A 25,598-nucleotide genomic window follows, 5' to 3' on the forward strand; every position below is an offset into this window, starting at 1 on the left:
TTTATGGTGGGCACACGATCAACATTTGTTATATCTCCCGTGCTGGACGGGGCGAGGTTTGAACCCGGGTTTGTGTGTAGGCACGCGCACTTCATTGTGGGCGCGCGAACTAGTCATTACACCGTGTCCTAACTACACGCGATGCCGCGACACGCGATAAAAGGTATATTTTCAATGTTAATCAGAGCTTTATGTCCTAACCAGCCGCGACGGCGACACGCGACGATTCTATTTTAGAAACTGTTTCTATTTTTCTGCGACGTCGCGCTGGAACAACACACACAACGTGTGGCAATGATAATCTCAGGCACTGTTTATGTGCTTTATTTAATGTTAAAAGCGTGTAATGTGACTTTGAATATCATTTAGTGCTCCAGCTTTGTAGCTGTAAAAGCAACAATGGATAATTCACCTCAGATCTTGAAATTAAACAAATGGAAACAAGAACGTTCAAACTGAAGAAACAAATGTATTATTTGACAAAGATTGTTTAAGTAACTCAGTAGCCTATGTATTTGAATACTGTTTAAATGGTGTAATATTTGTGAATTTGATTATGTAGCTACTTATCCATTTTCTTGCGATTGCCGTCAAGATTACTCTCTGGTGCTGTGCACTTGACGCGACAGCCTGCCCACACGCCGTTCTGATTGGCTCTGGGTTTTGATTGATTTGTATGCAACTCGCAGTCGCGTCGCGGCTAGAGTGGACATACAAATTATTAATGACTGATATTGGTACACACAGGTAAAGGTGCCCAATATCAGTAATTTCTGAAAATAAATTACAAAAGTAAAAAAAAAAAAAAAAAGTGTTTTGGAAAATAGCTCTTTATTTGATTATCATAAAAATGTGTTTTCTATACAGAGATATCGACATCGGTAAATATCGGTATCGGCCATAACAGCAATATTAATATCGGTTATCGGTATCGGCCAAAATATTCACATCGGTGCATCCCTAGTTATAACGTCTTCATACATTTATTGATCTTGATGAAACTTCAGCAGTGTGTTTGTTGTAAGAGGGCGATCACATGGATGTGACTATTGTGAGTCAAAGTTATAGCGCCACCAACTGGCAGCAGGAAGTGTGTTACTTTCAAGATACTTTTGACTAAAGTGGGGGGGTTATTTTTACCTACAGTCACAAAACTCGGTCTGTATATTGTGCTTATCGATCCGGACAACTTTCTCATTTACAGTCATTAGCTCCGACCAACAGGAAGTCAGATATTTTGGTTTGAATGTGGTTTTGTCTCTGGGGGGCGGAGGGAGGGCACACACACAGACAGCCCCCCCTTTTCTGTGTGTGTTTGGAGGGGAGCAGAAAGACTCACACTGATACAAGCTCTAAAGCAGACTTCTTCTCGACAGTCAAAGCGGGGTTACGTTATTGCCCGTCGTGCACAGGAACCCGAAAGGCAACGGGGTGGCGGCTTTTATATATATATATATATATATATATATATATATATATATATATATATATATATATATATATATATATATATATATATATATAAATATAGCTGCAAGCAGCGATGGAGGGCCCAAGCCGGTGGCAGCGCCAGCCCGGTGCCTTTAGTGTAACTAAAGGCACCAGGGTGGCGGTGCCACCGGCTTGGGCCCGTAATCGCTGCTTGCAGCTATATTTAATCTTTATTTTAATTGTTGCTTTTATATCTGTATTTTCACTCTAATTTATGTATATACTATTCTTTTACCTATCTCTGTGGTTATTTTGGTAATTTCATCTTGTTTAAGTTATATTTTTGCATCTGGGCCTAAATGTGATATGAGAGCACGTGATAAGTGTACTTCACATTTGTTTTATAGAGTAACCGAGGGTGATTCTCACTAAGAGGCTGATTTTGTTTTGTTTGTACATCAGGTATGTTTTGTTACATGTATTTTATTCAATGAGATTTATTGCTCTTGGCATTGTTAATGCACTGGAGAGAATAACCGAGGGCGATTCTCACTAAGAGGCTGATTTTGTTTTGTTTGTACATCAGAATCAGATAAAAGATCCAGCAAAACTGCCGCCTGTTGTCCCGTGTCTGTCTCGACAAAGCTACACACAACGCAGACAAGTGCATAACTGGTGTCGCGAGCCACCGGTTACATTTTAAAAAAGTCAGCAATATCTCCCTTCCTTTTCATTGTTATCTGTCCCTATACAAAATAAGACAGCCTGATTAGACCTCAATATTATTTTAGGCTGAATCTTAAACTACATGTCCCCACTCTTGTGTTTTAACTTACTTAAAAATCAACTACCAGCCTAGCTGCTATAAAATTAAACTAGATCATATAGGTTAGTTATGGCTAAGTAACTTGGCTAACGTTATAATTTAGACCTTTACAATAATAAACAAGCTTCATAGACATTGAGATAATCAGTTTCATCAGTCTGGTATGAAATTCTTATGAACTGGGTTGATTAAACACTTACTGAAAACCAACAATGCCCCGGTTTCCCCACATTATCCCAATCTACGTAGCTAGCTTCATAACGTTAGCCGACTCGCACTAACTATTGGTGGCAAAATCTCTTCTCCTCTAAATGTACAGTCATATTGCTACTGGCAATTTGCCAGTAGTTAAAATAATGATATTTTTTGGAAACCACCTTAAAACTTACCTCAGAATTATGTCTTCCATCAACTGGGGTGGCACACCGCCGCCGCTTGTGTTGTTTCTTCATCTGTTCTTTGGTCTGCTGCCGTTATCGTAGTCAAGTTTTTTTTTTTTTTTCACTGGCACCTGAGGTAGTAGCATAGACAGTATATAAACTGGACACAGCGACCCCATAGGTTAGTAGCGATATTTTCCTCGGCATGACCCGCCGCACCCGCCCTACTCTGCCTCTGATTGGCTCATCAGTCCTCATGCCTAAAGTTAACCAATCTCATCAGTGAAAGCAGCGAGTACCAGCCAATTAGAGGCAGAGGAGGGTGGGCCATGGCTTCACCATCCTTGAGGAAATGTGGCTCCGATCTCATCCCAAGGCGTCATATACTGACGCTTTTGACAAATCGTCTACATCCAATGCACATGGCACCCTTTAGCGTCAATATGAGAATATATCGCGTTGGATATTACTGACTGGTGTGCATCAGGGGGGATTTAGAAGTGGGTATACGCAATGCTGACTGAAAAATAAGTAGGTATACGCCGTATACCAGCGTATACCCTGGACTACACCACTGGTGAGACCTTCCCATGCCGTCCAACGTCCTTGCCGGCCCTAGGACACCGCTTTGATGTTAAGGCGTTCATACTCAGCTCTTGCCACTTCCGCCACCACCAAGGCTTTTCGGTCTTCTTTGGAAGCCTTTGACCAGAACAAGGGATTATCGCCCCTCCCAAGGCCTGCCCGACCCTCCTGAACTCTGCCGACCACCTCGCGGTGCTTCAGCCTGCCGATTGCCATGTCGACCTCTTCTTGGGCTTTCCACTTTCTTCCCGTTTTTATCTGGGTGCCCGCTGCTTTCACCAGCTGGTCAGTGGATTCCCTCAGCTCCAGCACCAACCGAGCCTTCTCTTGCTTGTATCCCACACTGATGGATCGCAGTGGTAGTTGTAGTGTGTTCCTCCCAAAGAGGCCTACCTCTGAGAAGCATCTTGGTAGTCCCAGCCACTTCCCGATGAACGAGTTTGCCAGCCCGTCCATCTTGTTTACCACTGATGAGGGGATTTCGCTCATCTTCAGTGGCCACATCACCCTTTGGTACAGTACTGCCTGGTAACACCAAACTTTGAACTTTCCAGGGAGTTGGCTTTGGTTGATCTTGGCCAGGCCATCTGCGAGCTGCTTCCTCACCGTCTCCCCCATCTGCCTGTCTGAGAGCTCGGCTGTGTAGGTATGACCCAGGCTACGAACCGGTTTATCTGCCAGCAATGGGATATTCTCACCACCGGTTGAGAGGTGGTGTTGTCAACACCACAAAGATGGTGTTGTCATTTCTGACTCCTTTCTTGATCGACAAACTGCGTGACTTGGATGGTTTGATCTTCATCCTCGCCCAGCCCACAAGCTCGTCGATCCTCTTCAGCAGCCTTGTTGTACAAGCTGCTGTCCGGAGTATGGTGGTGATATCATCCATGTAACCTCTAACTGCTGGTAGCCTTTGTCCTGACGGCAGTTTCACTCCTCCGACCATCTTCCTAGCCCCTATGAGGATGATCTCAAAGGCTGTGACGAACAAGATGGGCGAGATTGAGCATCCCATGGCAATGCCTACTTCCAGCTGTTGCCAGCCTGTTGTGAAGTCCTGGTGGGTGCAGCACGTCTGGAGGTCTCCAAAGTACTTGGCCACCAGGGCTCTTATACCGATTGGGACATGGAAGAAGTCCAAGGCAAACTCGATGAGTTGGTGAGGGACTGACCCGTATGCGTTAGCAAGGTCGAGCCACACTACGTGCAAGTCACCTCTCTCTCTTTTCGCCCTTTGGATCTGCTCCCATATTACTGCAGAGTGTTCCACACACCCTGGGAAGCCTGGCACACCTGCCTTCTGGCAGCTGGTATCAATGTACCCGTTTCCTGTGAGGTAGCTTGTCAACCTCCTGGCCAGGATGGAGAAGAAGATCTTCCCTTCGACATTCAGGAGGGCGATACTCCTAAACTGGCCGATCATTCTGGAGTTCTGCTCCTTTGGGATGAAAACTGTGACAGCTCTCTGCCACTCTGACGGGATGACTTGGTTTTTCCAGGCCACTCTCAGCAGCTTCCAGAGGTGTCTCAAGACCCCTGGGCAGTACTTGTACAGCTTGTATGGTATCCCGTTCGGGCCTGGGGCTGAGGCTGATCTTGCCTTCCGGACCACCTCTGTTACCTTGCTGAGTTTGGGGAGGGCAGCATCAAAGAGGGAGGTCGGAGGAGCTGGGCGAGGCACATACCCAGGGGATCCCAGCGGAGTTGACTTTGCTGGGTCACTGTACTGCTCCTTTATATAGCTCTCCAGCTCAGACTTGGTGATCTCAAGCTTTCCGCTTCTCTTATCCTCTAGCAGCTGTCTGGCATGCTTAAAGGGATTTTTAAAGAAGTTACTCCTCTCTTCCTCCTTCCGCCTTCTGCGCTTACGGATGCGCTCTGCCCTCCGTAGGCCGGCAAGCTCTTTTCTCACCTCGTCCCACAGTAGTTTCAGGCCCTCCTTCTCCTCTCTGCATGCCTTCCTCCACTGTTTTCGGAGTTGACGCCGCCTCTTCACCAACTGCTCGATCTCCCTCTCCCTCCTCCCCTTCTGTACTGGGCAAGCTCTTCGCTTTCCAGCAGTTGCTCCGAATATGCCTATGCATTCATCATACAGGATGTCTCCGATACGGTTCAGCTTGGTTTCCACCTGGCCACGCAATGAGTACTCCAGGATAAGGCTGAGGTCCTTGTCCAGCTTCTGCCAGACCGCACCTTCATTGGCTTTTGGCCATTTGACCATCTGCCTCCTTCCGGGTTCTTTTCTCTCTGTCCTATGACTTTGCTCGCGGTTGTTGGGGTTGCTTTGTGTTCTGTGTGTGTGTTCGTCAGTGCCACTCTCAGAGCCATTGGTGTCCATCGCGGGCCCTCCTGTATCCTCCACCTGCCTTTCCACAGCAACGGTGGATCCCTCAGCGCTGTGGTTTGCGACCTGGCCTTGGGTTCCTCTTGTCTGACCTGCGGTTGCAGTGCATTGTTGCTGTTGGCCCCCCTCTTCACACTTTTTCCTTCCCTGGTGGATCCGCAACCCTCTGAAGGTGGTCACTTTTTCCCACCCACACCTGCATCTTCTCGTGATCCTGGAATCTTTGTCCGTGTCCGTTCCAGTCGTTACCGGGAAATCCGTCTGTTTTGGCCCTTCTTCCACCCCGCCTCTCGGAGGGCCATCGGGTTGTTTTTGTATATTGTTAATTTGAAAGCATTAGAAGTTTCTTAGAAGCAGTTTCTTGTCTCTCCTTGTTGTTCAAGTGGTTGAGGTTGATATGGGATTTAGTTATTAGTAATAAGTAGACCAATACTTTCTAAAGATAGTCATTATTATTACCTTAATCTTAACCTTAACCTTAAACTATTTTAGAGTAACTTACCCAACTGTTATAATATCAGAGGTGAAACTGCAGAACATGTTACTCAACCTAATTTTAATTTTCATGTAGGCTAGGTGCAATCCTGCAGGCATTAAAAGAATGTGGCAGCAGCTGAAAATGAAATATAAAAACATAATTCAATCAGGTAACTATGTAAGAGTTGTAACGAGGTGTAACGGCCATTCCGCTTCGCGTCGTGACCGCATTACCACCTCGGGTGTGCATTATTTTTATAATAATTCAACGGCCTGTCGTCAATTATTCCGCTTATACTACAGTTACCACACCTCGAAATATTGTTCAGATGATGTATTTCAAGACGTTTGTAAAGTTTTTGTCATTAAAACGCTCTTGTATGTAGGACTAATTCCTTGCGCATCTAAACCCATGCTCCGTTGCTAATTCCAAAACGTCATTTTAGAGTTAGTAAAGGAGGTTTGAGCCACTGATAGCAGAGTAATGCTGGACACATTAACGGCTAGAAACATTCTCCGACTGTGAATGCAGCAGATTTTAAACACCGCTGTGAACACAGACTGAACGCGCTGAAAACGCGTGCATGATCAGTCATAAGTATCAAATTACATTCATAACCGGCCTTCGAGAGAAGCATGTGCGTCAAAATTATTATTTATTTATTTATTAATTCAATTCGTTTTAATTAATTCGTTCATTCTTTTTTTCTGTAGTGACAGTAGACTAGACTAATACATGAAACACAAAGCCCTTTTAACAAGTATAGGCCTATCAATTTTATTTATTTGTTATATTATCTCCAATAATTACGAAAACCAGTGCAACAGGACTATCTTTTTATTAAAATATTCAGTTTAATTTTCTATTGATTATGTATAGGACTGTATACTTTATTTATTAAAATTAAACTGCATGTTTCCATTGATTGTGAAGTTAGACATTGAAAATTGCAGATCAAGCGCATGGGGCTGCATGCGGTTTTTCTTGTTATGAATTGTATCCTATTTTCCGTTATTACAGTTGACTACGCGAAGTGATATGGAACTGTAATGAGGTCAAGACCTGCCTGGAACTACTTTAGCCGTGCAGTTCCCTGAAAATAATTGCACACCTCAGAACGTTCGTCAACCAATCAGATTCAAGCATTCAACGACCCTGTAGTATAAATATAAATATATCATCAGCTTCCTAAAATGTATCACTTAATTTCTGACTTGTTTGTATTTACCCTGTATTTGCTCTTGTCCTGATATCTGATGTTGAAAAAATTCCCCCAGTCACACTTGATTTAATTTTTTGTCACTGTTCTTTCACTCAATTTTTTGAAAGCTGCTCTTGTCTTCTAACATTTCATAATAAAAGTCCCAAGAACATAAAAGACAGTGACCCTCCATTATACACAAACACAAGACCATCACTCAGTGTGAGAAACACTGACTCATAACCCATAATATCTAGCGATGAATTTGCAGCTAAATTTCTGTCATTTATTAATTTTGAGCTCCTGCAGTTTTTGAATCTGAAACATCAGGTTTGTTTTTCTCCTTTGACCTTTTTGTGTTTGTCTTTTCCTACAGAAATCTGAAATGACGGAGGTGGTTTATACATGTTTAATCACAGATCAATAATCAAACTCTCTGATTCTGTTTGTTTACAAATTATGTGCTGATGTGTTTTACACTGTATTACTTTCAAATAATATAACATTTAAATTAAATCGTGTAAAATGTTGAATTAAATCTTGCTTTTGAATTCCTTGAGACTGATATCGAAATCCACTTTTGGTCACAACAAAATATTTTGTCTGTTCATTGAATCATGGTAAACTCATATAAATATGGAATGTGTTGCACACATTTATATTTCAGTGTATTGATTATTGATAAAGCACTTTGGGTCAGGGCCGGATTAACCATTAGGGCAACTGGGCAATTGCCCAGGGGCCCAGGACATCTAAGGGGCCCTGGGCACCGTCAAATATTATGTCAAATATTATGATTAAAATGTCTCCACGATCTGCTTTTGAAGAAATATCGTAGGATCGTGCATTCTATCAGTTTGCAGTTCTGGCGCCTCCGTCTCAACATACTGTAGCTACAGCGCGACGTATATTCACATGAAATGCAGAGGAACGGGACACAGTAGTTTATAAAAATTAATTATTTTCATGTGCTTTAAAGCCTTGCCGGTTAAACATGTCATTCGCTGCTGATGTGCTGTTCTAATGGGCGCTTTCTGAGCGCAATAACGTTACACCCGCCGACGCGCACATGCACTAAAAGCCATAACAGCGCCTGTTACTGGACTAAGTTATCTTTCGAGTCTTATTGCTCTAATACTGTCAAATACACACAAGGTTTACATAAACAAAGTTGGTTATGTCTAAAGTGAAAGATCAGTAGAAAAAAATAAGAAACAAATCTGCTTGTCAAATGCGTGTATATTAGACTCGTCGCGGGCAGGTCTTAAAGAGACAGTAGCCCTAATAGTAAACTTGCATCCGCTTGTCCTTAAAGGGATAGTTACCCAAAAAATAAAAATGTCATTATTTACTCACTCACTCTAATGTTGTTCCATACATGTATTAATTTCTTTCTTGTGCTGAACACAAAAGAAGATATTTTGTGGAGTGTGGCTAACCGGGCGGTCGCTGGTCCCCATTGACCATAGTAGGAAAAAAACTATTATGGAAGTCACTGGGGTATATCAACTGTTTGGTTACCCACATTCTTCCAAATAACTTTTATTTTCAACAGAAGAGGGAGACTTATTTGGGTTTGAAACGGCTTGAGAGAGTAGGCTAAATGATGACAATTAAAAATTTCCCTGTTAATAAAACAACAAAATACAAAGAGCAAATCCCTCACTGTTGACTGAGAAATTTAATAGTAGCTTTAATAAGAATCAATGTACAATTTATACAGTGAAGTCTATGTTGTGTTTTATTTTCATATTTCATATAATTTAATGACTTTCTTCAATGCTGTTAAATACACATACTGTAGCTGAGAAAATAAAGCACCGTTTATTTCATTTGTATATTAAGTTAGGGGTGGGGGGGGGGTGTTGGTGGTGGTGGTGGTGGGGGGGGCTCTGAACTCTTAATCCGGCCCTGCTTTGGGTGTACAGTAGTACATAGTAAACCACTATATAAATGCCTTATTTCATTTCAAATAAAGAGTTTTAACTCACTATAAATCAGTAAATCCTTTATTATGCATCTAATTTGAACACAAACATGCAACAATTATGGCAAAACAAGCTTTTATTTTCATAATACTCGTCCACAACGAGAACTGAAAAAACTGATGCGTTAAGCTAGAATCTTTATAAAAAAGCAAAAGCTGAATGAATGAAAGATTCAGACAGTAAATAATCTATAACTCCTGTATGAACACTGTAATACTGTCAGTGATAATAATACTCTGTAATACTCTTTACTAATGTCACTTTACATTTAAGATATTCACATCTTATAGGAGACAGAGAGATGGATTTACTTGAAAGAAAAAACTAATTTTGTTTCTATATTTGTACAATGTTTTCAAGAAGGCAATCATTTAAAAGTATTTAAGCATAAATTGCAGTGCAAGTGCATAAAAAACAAGTAATCAAAAATAAAACATAAACATACAAAATTCTGATAAAGTGTAACAATAATCTAGCCTTCAGAGTGTAACAAACCAAATCACCCTAAAGCAGACAAACTGACTTTTAATACAAGAACACGATATGATCAGCATAAGTGTAGAAAACGTGTTACAATAACTTCATAATGAACAAAAGCATATTTCTGTTTATGTCAAATCAAACAAAAGTCTTCACTTATTATTTTACCATCTCAAAAACACACATGGGTTGACTTCAAACACTGTTAATGTGTATTTCTGGTGTCCGATTCCTTATTCAATTTATATTTTCCCTTCAGCAGGATCATATCTCAGTGTTGCACCGGATCATGTTTCTGTGAGAGAAAAGAAGTTAAAATGAGAAAAAGAAACTTAAATCTGCATATAACATTGATATAGCATTGTTTTTAAAATTACTGGATTAATGGTGTTTAATAAATTTACTAATAAACCCTTAGTTACATAAACATAAATACTGAGTGTTATCAGCACAGACCGAGTATGTGCACACAAACAATCACACAATTTTATTAAACAAAATGTACCCTCTTATTTGACAGGAATGACTAACTCCTGGTTCTCCATAGTGTTACAAATCCACTCAAAAAGGAAAGTTAATAAATAGTGTTAAATATTTAAATACGATAATTAAATTAAATAGCTGTTATGTATTTTCTGTTATTTATTAGGGATCAGAAAAACATTTGCTCACTTGCACCATTATTTTCCATGGCAACATAAGCATATGCTCTCAAAAATATTATAAGGTTAATATCTGAATGAAGGTGTGTCACAGAGGACGGTATTTGTAAGGCTTCTCATTAAGAGTAGTGAAGTAAAAAAAAAAACAGATATATTTAGAGATCAAGACAAGGTTTACTCTGTCTTTCTATTTATATTAATGCTGTTTTTGTGATCCGGTTAATAATGTAATGTTGTCAGAATGAACTAGAGGAATGAATCCATATCTCACACATCTTACGGATTCGTCCAGCAGCTTCATCACCGTGCTGCAAGCAAACACAAATTTTCTTTTATTGTAAATCTTTCATCATCACAGGCAGAAAAGAATCCACTCAGACAAGAAGAACCATCTGACTGACATGAAGAGTGACCAATCATTGATTTTGTTTTGTTTTATGTGCCATATAGGCCCTGTGCACAGCTGCACTACTTCCTGAACTTAAGCTGGCTCCTTTGTTTCCTGTCTGCCAGGATTGGCCAAACTGATTAATCCAGGTGTGTCTGACCAACAACAATAATCAGACACACCTGGATTAATCAGTTTGGCCAATCCTGGCAGACAGGAAACAAAGGAGCCTGCACAAGTTCAGGAAGTAGTGCAGCTGTGCACAGGGCCCATAGAGTCAGTTTTATACAATTATTTTATACAACAATAGAGTAGAATATTCAGTTGCATGTGGATATTTAGCACATATCGTATTTTATACGCATGTATACCTTTGGTGTTTCTTTGGAATGGTGTTTGATGTCTGAATAAATTCACATTACACACATTAACAACCAAACACTGATATTATGCTTAGATATAAGAGATGGGAATAAAATAGCAGGATCTTCCTGAGCCACAGGTATTTATACTTTCCTATCAGTCCAAGTATTTTTACATTGAGAATAAAAAAAGTATTATTACAATAGTCACACTACATGAAACATTAGTGTAGTTTTAAAATAAACTTTCATGCTTGAATTGCACTCCTTTTAAACTCATGTTACTTACTCTTCCTGCAGGGCCAGTATTTGGTCACAATCCTAAACACGATCGCAGACATGATCGCAGACACGATCCCAATCACGATCCCAATCCACATCCACTTACTGTGGTCGATCGCTGTAAGAGTTAAAGTCATGCATTAGCTGGTTCTCCTTAAGTGTCACCGGCCCACCGGTGGGCCCAAATTCATTACATATTTAAAATAGTAATATCCTATACTAAACCTAAACTAATATTGACAAACTATATATCATTTGAAAGCTTACAATCTCTAGTTTTCATATTTGGTGACTGATTTTCAAAATATATTACAGAGGAGCTGTAATTTATCAATTTGCAACAATAATATTTTCATACTCCTAAGGTGTTCAGTCCTTTATTTTGAAATAGTGATGAACATGAAAAATCATGAAAAAAATGGTAGAAACCTCAGTTTGTTTTCATGCCAAGAGTTCAAAAGATAGCATTTGTTCAATTATTTTAGAAAAAAAGGTCTGAAAATGTTTTAGAAATAAAGAAAAAACATATTTGGAAATACAGGCGCCCTTATATGGGCAGTAATGTCAACTAGTGAAAAAGTGTGGTACTGCGCCCAAACAAAATCTTACTGAAAGCTCATTTTTTGAGATATCAACCTAAAATTTAAAACACAACTTGTTCAGATTTTTGGCTTTGATTTTTGTGCAGTTGAAAAAATATATTTTATATAAAATATGAATTTTTTTTTTTTTTTTTTTTTCATAAACTCAAACTTCTATAACTTTTTTTTCTGTTACACTTTCTTAATTTATTTCACTTCTACATACATCTGCCAATTTTCTTCTTTAAAACAAGACCAATCCTACATCCATATTCCAAAGCATTTTTTAGTTACAAACATTTAAGTTCGGAAAGTGCATTTTCATGTAAATTCAAAAAAAGGGGGGTGACACTTAAAGGGTTAATGAAGACATTATATGTTGATTGATAGCCTGGTTGACCTTTAAATTCGTTGCTGGCCTTAATGTATGAACAAGCAAATACTTTACAAGAGACTGCAGTACCCGGTGATCCCTAGACTGTGAAGTTAATTTGCACTCTCTGAATGGAAGTTATCTGACATATTACTGTATATAATAATAATGCATGGCCTGTTTATTTCTGTATGTGCCACTATAAACTTGAAATCTCTTTACTGTTAGTAGATACGATCCTCTCGTAAATTAATCTGCACTGTGTATTTCCACAAAAGATTTCTGAACTCTTCAGTGTCTGAACTGAATATATATTTTCTCTGTCTGCATAGGAACATCAGAATATCAGCTGGCGCTGCACGTTTGTAAGCTCACCACAAACGTGCTATTTGTGGAATGCAAATTGTTAATTTTAGATGTACATCTGTATTCAGGGCCGGGGAGATGAGATGGTGCATAATAACTGAGCAGAGCAGAACTAATAATCCACTTTACTGTATATTGCAAGCAAGCAGCATGGCACAACTTGATAAGTCTTATCTTATTTAACAAACTGGTCATAAGCTAACTTAATCATGTTAGGACATGCCTGTGAATGTATCCTCAACCATTCTCATACAAACACACATGGACCTCAACATTTAAAACAAATCCTCAACAACAATGAAAACAAAATGAAAGCCATACAGAATGAGCTCTGAAAAATCAGCACATGACAAATGACTGAAAGTGACAACAAACACAACAACAAAAGCATAAATAAAAGCACATAGATGCTAAATAACATATATGTGGATTCAGTTGTTACTGGTAATATACATAAATAATAAACATAAATAGCTTGCTGAATAATAGGCTACGATCACATTATGATTCATTAAATAAATAGAACCGAATGTCAGGGCTTTACTGAGTCATATGTAAATGTAGAAATATAATATTTAAACAACAACCAGACCGTCTTCCTATTTCCGGCGTGACAATCGAGTCTGTCCCAAAACTACCTCTCAATGCGCCCTCGTGGACTCTGCACTAAATGACGTCACCAAAATGTGGACTCTGAGGAAGTCCACAAGTCCGGAGTGTGCCATTTGGGACAGGGCCACAGACGCGCTGCGCTTATACGTGAACTACCTAGAGACACCGAGAGAAGGAATAGAATGGCATCTAATATTAATTTCCTTCTCTCTGGGCCTCGAGTTAGGCCCTGTCCCAAATGGCCAAAAGAAATAACACATGAATTTGTTTCCATGTGTGCAAATATGTGGGTGTTCTCGGTTTAATTACAGGCTAATTTGTTGCATTGTGCTTGTATTTTCTGTTTTAGACGCTCTTACACGGCGATGGGGACAGCCGCCGTCACCCAATTTACTGGCTGTGCAAAAGTGGCTGCGCTGCGCCAGACCGGGCGAGGGACTGGACGACAAACCATTCCGACATCAAAGGACCATGAACTGTAATGGCTAATGAGGACAAATAATGAAATAAGGCTAATCAAATTAATTTGTTTTTAGCTTAAATGTTGTGGTGTGGTCAGTGTTTTAGGCTATAGGCAGCTTTCAAATGTTCCATCACTTTTTAACATCCTGGTTATAGATAAAGCTTCATTATAGGCTATTTAAGTTAGGGCATTATTTTCGTATACCTGCCTAGTAATCATTTTCTATGGCTTAATAATGATTGAAATTCCATTGAAATCACGTTGATCCTTAGTTCAGTTGAAATTTCAGCATTGTTTCAATATTCCTGATAAGTGAAATACCATTGAAATTACGTTGATCTATGGACAGGATTTCAACGTTTCAGGTGCAAAATGATGTAGAATCAACATCAGAGTTCGACGTTGATTCAATGACTTAAAATTGCAATATTCATATTGACCATTCAATTTTCTAAAAATAAAAAAGCAGATCATAAAAGCAGAGTGTTTTCATGGCAAAAGTTGAATTACACACGCAAGGTCTCTCGCTTCCTCACCCTTTCTGCCGTGTGCGCTACACGGTTTAGAGCTGCGCGCTCTCGCTCTAGATTCCGGGAGATTTGAGCTAATTTGCGGGCATCGGGGAGCCGCTATCAATATGCGGGAGAGTCCCGGAACTTCGGATGTCTGCTATAGAGATATTAAAAACTAGAAACTACTATTTAGTTCCCTTAATCGCTTTTGAATTGGAACCGGTATCGTTCAATTCAGTTGTGTTGCGTTCAGTCCAAGATGGCGGAGCTGCAGCTCTGATCATAAGTGCGTTTGTTGCAATGGAACGTTCTATTGAGTTTCGCCTCTTGGTACTTATATACTCTTTGACACATTCATAACGGACTACAGGGTTTCTCTCGGTAACGCCATTTACTGCTTTACGATTTGATTGACAACAAAATGACTTCCTGCCATGAAGGATGAAGAGACCAGGGGTCAAAACAATGGTCATTTCGGAAAACTAGCATTATCTTTCCAAACAGACAAAGCCAGCATCACACAAGACTAATGAACACCAGTTGTACCTAATTTGAAATTGTTACATATGATAACCACTTTAACACCAATGATCTAAACCAAAATTAAATTATTTAAAACTGTCCAAATTCATTAAGAAATTTCAAATGGTTCTTATTAAAAACATTGTTTTTCTTATTATTTTTTATAATCAAAATATTTGATATATATTGGCTGAATTAATAAAAATGGATAGGTCAGTAGTTGAACAGTGCACCAGTAAAGAAAGGCTAATTTAATTGTTAAATAAATGAAAACGTCACTGTGCATGCTTCTTTATTACGATTTTTTCTTTCTCTTTCTTTATTACAATAAAAGCTCAAAATAATGTGCAGTGTTTTTACAACAGCAAAATCCTTTGTAATGATTGTAAAAAAAAAAATCAAAGTGCATTTGAAGGTGCAGATAGTTTGATTTACTGTATGTTACTCTTGTCAAACCTTGTCCAGAGGATTGAGGATTGGTTCAAACAGAGAGCTTCTGATGCAGGGCAAATAATCTAGAGAGCAAAGTTTCCATCAGCTGAACCCTCTAATGTTTGTTTCAGGCCCTTCAAAGCAACCATTTATAAGCACTTCAGTTTGGAGCAACATGGCGGCCATGATTGTTCTCCCTTCAGAGTGCCTCTGTAGATGTGATTTATACCATTTAGAATGAATCCACAGACTTTGATTTGGCAGACAAATCAAATATCAATACTATTTGAAAATCACATCACTGCTTGATTTTAAAAAGAAATAATAACATTTTATGCCATACTGAATTTAAGTTAAAAAGCCAATATATTATTTTCCATTTATATAGTAATTTAACTGATAATCTCAATGTTGGATTATCCTAGTTAATTCATTCAGATTCCAATATCGTTTAGAAATTCATACATGCAAACTGTACGTGGATCTCACAGTCACAAACTTGACAGTCTTGGTCATTTAACAGGACTTTAGGTCAAACGGTCGAGTTTAATAGACTTATTTGGATAATTGAATCTGTATAATTAAAAAGTATTGCATGTGTAGACACAAAACAGGCCTTGTGCTTTATGAAGAATAATATTCGGAGTGTAGCATGTAGGCTACAATATTTGGATAATATTGTACAAGGAGAATGTAATGGGAAGCTTTGCTAATGTCAAATGAAAGTAAAATATAAAACTAACTTAACCACACTCTTAACCATTGCTATGATCCCCCGAGTGCACGGAAATGCAGTGTTGGGCAGTAGCGTTGCTACAAGTAGTGACGCTACCAGTTTAACTATCTCTCAGTAGCGGTGGTAGCGTCGCTTCTGAATCAAATAGCTTTTCAGGGAAGCTCTTTTTTGATCAAGTAGTGTGGTAGCATTATTTTAAAAAGTAGCAGATGCGCGGGTTCATTTACCACACACTCACACACACACTGAAGCACGCATGGCGCTTGCGATGTTTTCAACCTATATGAGGACATTAATGGATGAACTTCATCTACACAGCCGCTCTGAGAGTCACTTTAGCAAGCATTTAGCTTGATTTGAGACATAATCATTCGTCATATTATAAAAACACAGAGGGCCCTATTTTAACGATCTGAAACGCAGGTATCAAACGAGAAACGCAAGTAACTTTGTGGGCGGATCTCAGCCCACATTTATTTGGATCTGATATGGATCTGATACTCTAATGATAATGACAGACATTAGTGTGAATGTGTCTGATCTATAACACACACTATAAACATCAGCACTATATAACCTGAGTGAAGATCTGATACTGTAATGATAAAGACAGACATTAGTGTGAATGTGTCTGATCTATAACACACACTATAAACATCAGCACTATATAACCTGAGTGTAGATCTGATACTGTAATGATAAAGACAGACATTAGTGTGAATGTGTCTGATCTATAACACACACTATAAACATAAGCACCATATAACCTTCTGTATAATCTGATACTTTAAATCTCGCTTGACGTTTGTACTGGCTACTGTATAGGCCCCCAGGGCATCATACAGACTGTATCAAAGAATTTGCTGATTTTCTCTCAGAGTTACTAGCTGCAGATAAAGTCCTAATTGTCGGTGATTTCCATGTAGATAATGAAAAAGACACATTGGGATTGGCATTTACAGACATCATAAGCTCTATTGGAGTTAGACAACATTGTCATAGTCGTACTTTAGATCTATGCATATCTTGTTTATGTTGGAGTGTAATGCTTCTTGTCTCCAGTATTGTCATTAAAGTCTAATTGCTAGAGTTTAACTTCGTGAGCTTTATTTCTCGTACCGTTACAACTACATGCCACAAAAACTTGCCGCAGCACTTTCCAAAACATCTGCTTTTCAAGATGCACGTGGAAATTTGGCTGATCTTTGAAGCAATTACAGTAAGCAGAGCAAAGCTGATTCTGCAGTAATTTGATTATTTTCACACAAAATCTGTTGCTCCATAAATGTTCAATACAAACATACAGTATATATTTTTTTCTGCAATCGGAGGAGTGAAAAGGTGCACATTTTTTCTTAAGGTGCGCCTGTAGCCCCGTTGTTGTATCACCTATTGCACATTTAAATCATCTATGCTTTCACTTTTCATTATTCTTTATATCCTCCCTGTTTTAGATAATCCGAAACTTTGCATTAATGGCACTTCTCGTGTTTATTGCCTTCTTATGATTAATATCTTGTTTTCCTCAACTTTAAGTTGGTTTAAAAGTTTAAGTTTTGGTTAAAAGAATCTGCTAAATGAATAAATGTAAATGTATTACGTTCTCCATTTGAAAACATTCACTTCGTAAATGTATTTAGTCTATTGTTAATATTAGTGTTTCTTCTACACATTGTTATAAATAAAAAGATTAAACTGGTAGTGGTAATTAAGCTGCACTTAAGAAGCAATGCTTTGTTATCAGGCAGTTTATAATTATAATTATTTTCTATTTGCTAGAATTAATTTTGAGTGTTTTATTAGTTATCTATTTGTTTACCTGATCAAGTTTAATTAAAAAACAAACAATTTAGTGACTTCACTTTATTTTTTATCCTCTTTCAGGTCCCTCTATTGATTGATGGAGAAATAAGTTCCCTTTCGAAGGGAACTCAACAATACGTCATCGACGCTATGGGGAACGCCTCAGGCGTGACAGGTGTCTGAAATCACAATCAAATCACGGCAATCACATTGACCGGCGACAGCCCGTGAATCATTAACGTGAATGATTAACGTGCGACCTGGAAGTATATAAGGGCGCCTTGCAAACATGACAAATCATCTTTTCGTCTTCAGGGACTGTATGTTTGAAACGCAAATTCAAAGTAACGGAGAAAAAAAATGAAGCGTGCAGCAAAAGCTAGAAATGGCTTTCAGAAGTGTGCCGACCCGTGTCCTCGATATTTGACGCCGGAGGACACACACCAGCTGTGCGTTTTCTGCTTGGGTGAAGAGCACGCACGGGAGGTTCTCGAGGGAGCTTCTTGTGCAAACTGTGAGCGTTTTTCCTTGAAAACGCTCCGCTCTCGTCTGTCCCTCTTCTCGAGTGAAGAGGGGTCAGGATCTGGGAAGCCTCGTGGTTCAGGTCCCGCTCATGCCGAGGCAGAGCGGCGACTTGCGTCATGGGGCTCCCAGATGGAGCTTGTCGATCACCTTGAGAGGGCTGTAAACCTCTCAGATGACTCGACAACTGACGAGGGTGAGCTGCAGGTGGATGATGATAGCCTTTCGCCGACTATTCCTGCAGCTAGTGCTCTTCAGGACGCGCAGGAGATGGCTGAGGAGGTTGACAGTCAGGTGGATCCTGAACCCCCTCAGCCATCCTGCCCCGTGTATGCAGAGCTGGTGGATGTGATGGAGCGCGCCGCCGGCAAGCTGCAGCTGCCATGGCAGCGCGCTAGAGGAGAAACCGCTCGTGGCAGGCTCAACGATCGGTTTCTCCCCGGCCATAGACCACCAGCCCAGGTGAGCCTTCCATTTCTCCCCGACCTCCACACTGAGGTCGAGAAGGCATGGAAGAATCCATACTCTGCCCGTATTCACCGGCATCAGCGGGCTAGTTTCGCTGATGTCGAGGGGATCAGAGAGTATGGATATGTGTCGATGCCGCCCATTGACGAGACGTTTGCGAACTATCTCGTCTCTGGACAGGCGTCGACACTGAGAGCTCCAACCCTACCATCCAAACCGCTGAAGACTACGGCTCATTTGAATGGTAGAGCATACTCGGCAGCAGGTCAGGCTGGTGCTGCCCTGCACACCATGGCGGTCCTGCAGGCGTACCAGGCCGACCTGCTGAGGGATATCGACCAGGGGGCAGGATTGTCCCCTGAGGCGGTGGCTGAGCTGCGCCGCACCACAGATCTTGCTCTCCGGGCCACCAAACAAACCGCTGCTTCGATTGGCCGGTCGATGGCAGCAATGGTGGCCACGGAGAGACATCTGTGGTTAAATCTGGCCGACATCGGGGAGAAAGAGAAGTCCTTTCTCCTCGATTCGCCAGTTTCGCCCTCTGAACTCTTCGGCACCTCCGTAGAGGCGGTGGTGGGGAAGTTCAGGGAGGCAAAGGCGCGCTCAGCAGCATTTAAAACATGCATACCGCTGAGATCCGGGTCCGCGCCCAGGCAGGCGGGAGGACCTGGCCCATCCCGGTCTGAGGACCAGAGGCGGGGCCAGCGAGCCAGTGTCACCTCTCGTACGCCCCCTCCAGGTAGGAGCAGGGCGCAGAAAAGGCGTGACTCCCGCAGCAGGAGGGATTTGAGGGATGTTATCCAGCAAAAGCGTCAGCGCCGCTGAAGGATAACTCCCTACGAGGGTCATCAAATCTGCCCTCTCCTGCTTCCGACTCCCCAGGCGTTCATCACATCAGGCCTGGGGGCGGGGCCTATGATGAGAACGATGTTCAATGGCCCGCCTAGGCTTGGCCTGTGAGAGCGCCTCTTTCAGGCATGTAAAGTGATGGACCCCAGGTTCATAAGAAACTACCTGGCGAGTCTTCACTCCGCACGCCGCAGGTGAGCTGTCTGGTCTTCTTAAGAGTAATTTCTGAAGAATGTATACTAATATGTATCTCTCTACAGACCTCGTTCCCTGTACAGAGTCATGGGCATGTCAATGCAGAAAGAATAAGGTAAGGAGGAAAAATCTGGATTTTTGGGGGCCCTGAAGTTCCCCTTTAGGTGGCTGGAACGATAGGAAGAAGCACCATCTGTTGGGGCTTCTTTTGTGAAATTTGTTGGCCCTTGGGCTCTTAGCCACCTCAGGGTAGAGTAGTTGGTCTCTCTCAAATTAGGATTTTTTGATCTGAGTTTGACTGACGCTTGAGCTTCAGATAGATCTATATGTCTGGCCCACGGGACCGTTTGACTTCCTTCCTGAGTACATCCTTCCTTGAGCTCTGTCTGGGTTTTCATTGGGCTGAGCGATTCTGCAGCCAGTTGTATGAAATAATAATAACTATTTTTCTGTTAGGCTGTGGCTCCTCCGAGCCCTCAGGTAGATCTATGCTTGCAGGTTGGCCCTCACCAGGGCCGCCTCTGTAGCTGGCCTAGGCTGTGCCAGGGATAGTAGAGGCGCTCTGCCTTAGCATTTCTGCCTCTGAACCTTCACTGTGTGAATTTAGGTTCCTAGCATCCCTGTATGACAGCCTCCTCCAATGGAGTCGTTAGGCCAAGGCCCGCCCCCTTCTTTGCATTCTGGGGCGAAAAGACTAATGCAGTGTGGTGCAGAGGTATGGTTTATAAAGATCCTGGGTTAGGCCTCAAATAGGCCTCCCCGGTACAATATGTCTTTATTGAGCAGGGTGAGGCCGCCTTTCGCCTCACGAGGAGGCTGGGTCTGTTTGCCCGACCCTGCCGTGCAGAACTAGCATACGGAGTACTCCCCTGTGATACAGGGCAGGTCTGAGTCCTTCACTTTCAGTTCTGTATTATCCTACCTCGCACCACTGTGGCTCGGGTTGAGCGGAGAGTTCTAGCCTTCACTTCTTTTTTGGTCGAAGTACGCTCCCCTGAAGCCAGAGCATTGCCATGAGCTGACGCCCATGCTTACAGTTGGTAGGCCCCTGACTTTGGGGCCTCCATTGAGGCAGGGTAGCGTATGTTGTACTCCCCTTGCTCATAGGGTGCTAGCGCTTTTGCTGAGTACACTGCCATGGGCAATGTGATTAGGTACCAGAATGCTGTAGGCGCTGTCTAAACAGCTTATCTGCCAACGAAGGCTGCGCCATTAGGTAGTACGCCTCAGCAGGCCTCCTGAATGGGCAGCTCCCAAGAGGGCGCTGTAGGCCAGCTCACCTCATGTGGCTGGCCTTGGTGGTTCGGGCAGTTGACTCACTGATGGGTAGTAGGCCCTAAACAGGCCTCCTCGGAAGTGAGTCCCAACATTGTGGGACATACTTGTTGGTGTGGTATGATTCCCAACAGTGTATCTTTGGAGCAGATTGACTTGCTGTCAGCTAGTAGGCCCAACCAGGCCTCCCTGATAGGCAAGTCCCCAGTGGGCTGGCCTTAGCAGGCCGCCTTCGAACTGTCACCCAGATTCAGGGCTCATAGCTACCAGTTGTTTAAGATTACTATCAGGTAGTAGGCCTCCTCAGGCCTCCCTGAAGGTGAATTCCCACTTACGGTGGCTATCAGGTAGTAGGCCTTACCAGGCCTCCCTGTAGCCAAGCCCAAAGGGCAGGCAACTGGACAGCTAGCCTGACCCACTATCAGGTAGTAGGCCTCACCGGGCCTCCCTGAAGGCATGTTCTCACATAATGTGATTATCAGGTGGTAGGCCGCTCCGGGCCTCCCTAAATGTGAGCTCCCAAGTATCGTGGCTGTCAGGTAGTAGGCCTCACCAGGCCTCCCTGAAGGTAGTTCCCACATACTGTGGTTATCAGGTTACAGGCCTCACCAGGCCTTCCTGGTCATGAGCTCCCACATGCTGGGGTTATCAGGTAATAGGCCTCACCAGGCCTCCCTGAAGGTGAGTTCCCACATACTGTGGTTATCAGGTTACAGGCCTCACCAGGCCTTCCTGGTTATGAGTCTCCACATGTCAGGCTACAGGCCTCACCCGGCCTTCCTGAATGTGGGCTCCTACATATTGTGGTTATCAGGTTACAGGCCTCATCCGGCCTTCCTGGTTTTGAGCTCCCACACATTGTGGTCGCTAGGTTACAGGCCTCACCAGGCCTTCCTGGTCATGAGAGCTCCCACATACTGTGGTTATCAGGTTACAGGCCTCACCAGGCCTTCCTGGTCATGAGAGCTCCCACATACTGGGGTTATCAGGTTACAGGCCTCACCAGGCCTTCCTGGTTATGAGCTCCCACATACTGTGGTTATCAGGTTACAGGCCTCACTAGGCCTTCCTGGTCATGAGAGCTCCCACACATTGTGGTCGCAAGGTTACAGGCCTCACCAGGCCTTCCTGGTTATGAGCTCCCACATACTGTGGTTATCAGGTTACAGGCCTCACTAGGCCTTCCTGGTCATGAGAGCTCCCACATACTGGGGTTATCAGGTTACAGGCCTCACCAGGCCTTCCTGAATATGAGCTCCCACATACTGTGGTTATCAGGTAGTAGGCCTCGCCAGGCCTCCCTGTGAGTGGTTCCCCAACGATGCTGGGTTCTGGAAGCTAGTGGCCGCCTGCTATCAGTTCAGCTGGCCTTATTAGGCTGTTGCTAAAAGCGAGCTCGTGCCCTGGCTCAACTAAAGTGTTCATCCTCTGCTTCTGGTTCCCTCCCGGAACTTCTTACTCTGCCTACAGCCTGGTTTCCTACCAGTCGGTCCATTGCTCCCCTCTCTGAGGGTCACTATGAGTGTTGGACTCCTGAGTCTGTTCAGACGGTTGTAGGCCTCTCGTGAGGCCTCCCAGTTAGATCAGCCCCTAGGCCTTCACAGGCCTCCTCAGTGTTTCAAACACAAACACTGGGTAGATCCGTGGATCGAGTAGAGAAACTCCCCTCTCTAGCAAGGGTTTAAAGCACTATGCTGAGTCATACTCTCCGGGATATCCCGTCTCTGAGATCCGGCCTGAGGTTCACTGCCAGCTTCGCAGTCCCTCGGGTTGGATGCTTTACCTAAGGCAAATGTCCAGAGGCTCTGTCTCCGGACAGACAGGAATTTGGCCAGACTGAAGTGTCCGACGTAGTGACACCAGGTCAGGCATTTCGGGTGGTATATTCCCCCGTATAGTGACTGGCTGGGGTTCCCTCGGGTTCCCTAGCCACATTCCCTAGAAGGGACCCCTTCTAATTTGAAGTTGTGGTCCTAGGCCTTTGAGCAGGCCCAGGTAGGCCTTCGGATTACATATTTGGAGTTCCTCCTGCTAGGCTTATAAGCTTCAGCATGGCGGAGTGGGTATATCGTTCCCCATAGCGTCGATGACGTATTGTTGAGTTCCCTTCGAAAGGGAACGTCTCAGGTTACAACTGTAACCTATGTTCCCTGAGAACAGGGAACGAGACAATACGTCTCCCTGCCATGCCTCGGGGCCTGCCTACCAAACAGTCCCTTCAGACGAAGGATGATTTGTCATGTTTTGCAAGGCGCCCTTATATACTTCCAGGTCGCACGTTAATCATTCACGTTAATGATTCACGGGCTGTCGCCGGTCAATGTGATTGCCGTGATTTGATTGTGATTTCAGACACCTGTCACGCCTGAGGCGTTCCCCATAGCGTCGATGACGTATTGTTGAGTTCCCTGTTCTCAGGGAACATAGGTTACAGTTGTAACCTGAGACGATTTTTTTATGTGAGGTAGTGAAATTACAGAAATTAAGTGTTATAACTAAAACAATTATAGAATTTGTTCAATTCATTGATGATGTTGTTGTTGTTATTGTTGTATCAGAAACAGAAAAATATATAAATGAAAATCAGTTCTGCATTTTGGATATCAAGCACATAAACATGTAATCAACACAAAATTACTGGAACGCCATCGGGATCAGCCAAAAAAAAAAAGGCTTGAAGTGTAATCATTGGCCCAATATGAAAAATTATGCATATATGCCTGTCCAAAGAGATAACATGTTGATTATATGCCTACAATAATTCACATGTGTGCTAGCAATAAGATCACATGAGCAGTGTGGTCATTATTGAAGTGAACTTTTGCCTGTATGGTGATTGGAGTCACTGTTTTGGACTGCAGCCCCAAAATAATGTAACGTTTACATTTATGCATTTGGCACACGCTTTTATCCAAAGCGACTTATATTATGAACCCATGACATTGGCTTTGCAAGCGCCAATGCTCTACTGTTTGAGCTACAGGAAAGGTGCGGTAGCTCAAACATAAATAACGTGACACTGAAGACTGAATTAATGATGCTGAAAATTTAGCTTTGCCATCACAGGAATTCATTATATTTTAAAATGTGTTCAAAAAGAAAACAGTTATCTTAAAATGTAATAATATTTCACTTTATGACTGTTTTTAATGTGTGTGTTTTTAGTGAGCATAACAGACTTGTTTCATTAACGTATCCTTTTAATAACGCCATTAAAGCAGAGGCGTTGTTATGGGGGAAGCAGAATATGTCCTGATCTCACAGGGAAATGTAACTATTTTATGAGGTGGTGATTTCGTATTAATTCATATGATGGGAATCGTAAAAAAACTATGATTATTCGAAAAAAGTATGTATGAAGTCCACCTCTACATATAGTATAGTACACATACTGGGGCGTAAAACAAATTAATGAGGGAGTGTTTACTCAAGAACGATGTACTAAAAAGTTTTTTCCTTTCCGGTTTCACGTAAAGACGACAACGTTGTCAAAATGATCCGTAAAATTTTACTATTTTTCTTTCTTACCTTAAATCCCTTTAATTTTTTAATCATCAGAATGAAGGGTGCCCATAATTTGGTTTCCCCCATTAACTGTTAATGGTGCCCATACCTAAAAGTCAGCTCTCTGTCAGCAAATATACCAGACTTTTAAGCTCACCAGTGTCACCACAAACATGGTTAGAATGCTAATGTTTCCATTTAGTTAAGCAGCTTTATCTTTAAGATGATATCTTTAGATCTTCTTTTAAATAAACAGAGGCTAACAATTTTTCTGTAAAATAATGTTAACATCAAGTTTTTTTTCCTGCACAGACTTCAGAATTGTTAGCCAAATATTTATGTGTAGTTTATAATTATGACAATATTATAAAACAATATTAGAAATTGAGAATTGTTCATTGAGCACATTGGAACATGAATGATACTGTAGTTTTGGACATCATCTGACACAGTTTAAATAGAAGGACTACTAAAATTATTTCCTTTTATATGAACTATGAACACACATGACTGTACACTAAAAATACATAAAATTATATTTATTCGAGTCATAAATATATACGTTTTTTAAAGGGTTACTTTATTTGAAGGGGCAGTTGTGGCCCATTGGTTAGAGTCGGACTTGTAACTCAAAGGTCGGGGGTTCGAGCTGCTCAGCTACTGTTCGGACGCTCTTGCTTACTGCTCCGCGCTTTGCTCTATCGCTTTTATATTTGTATATTTTATCTTCTTTTATCAACTAATTTCAACTTCAGCAAATCAGCACAGTGCTCAAACGCTTGGATTACTACAAAAAAGCTGAATTATTTTACTCGACCAGCGTCCCACTGAAAGCTTACATTCCGGGGAAGAGAAAACACAACTGCATAAGGATAAGAGAAAATGCCTCTTCTGGAATCTATTTGCTGCAGCAATTGCCACAGACTTTTACAAAGATTGCAGTTCTTGAAACAAAGTTACTTGCGGGACAACCAAACC

At 41.9% G+C, this 25,598-nt stretch overlaps 2 protein-coding genes and 1 long non-coding RNA gene across 7 annotated transcripts in view; 1 reads left to right on the forward strand and 2 right to left on the reverse strand.

The window, feature by feature from the left end:
• LOC306988988 overlaps positions 1-25,598 on the reverse strand; it is a 241,940-nt gene that overhangs the window by 150,348 nt on the left and 65,994 nt on the right. The window lies entirely within an intron of this gene.
• LOC306988961 (uncharacterized protein) overlaps positions 1-25,598 on the forward strand; it is a 220,421-nt gene that overhangs the window by 121,607 nt on the left and 73,216 nt on the right. The gene's annotated exons all lie outside the window — the stretch shown is intronic.
• Positions 9,242-25,598, reverse strand: part of LOC306988951 (muscle M-line assembly protein unc-89-like) — a 53,097-nt gene continuing 36,740 nt past the window's right edge. For 4 of the 5 annotated variants that reach the window (XM_079594185.1, XM_079594183.1, XM_079594186.1 and 1 more), the window contains 3 exons: positions 11,415-11,525; positions 10,647-10,683; positions 9,242-10,008 (listed from right to left, as the gene is read on the reverse strand). In XM_079594185.1, coding sequence (XP_079450311.1) covers positions 10,676-10,683; positions 11,415-11,525 — 119 coding nt within the window. In that variant the 3' untranslated portion in view covers positions 9,242-10,008; positions 10,647-10,675. The remainder of the gene's footprint in view (positions 10,009-10,646; positions 10,684-11,414; positions 11,526-25,598) is intronic. The other variant, XM_079594184.1, reaches the window with a different exon arrangement.

Source organism: Phoxinus phoxinus, assembly GCF_949152265.1.
Source record: "Phoxinus phoxinus genome assembly, chromosome: 20".
Taxonomy (NCBI): domain Eukaryota; kingdom Metazoa; phylum Chordata; class Actinopteri; order Cypriniformes; family Leuciscidae; genus Phoxinus; species Phoxinus phoxinus.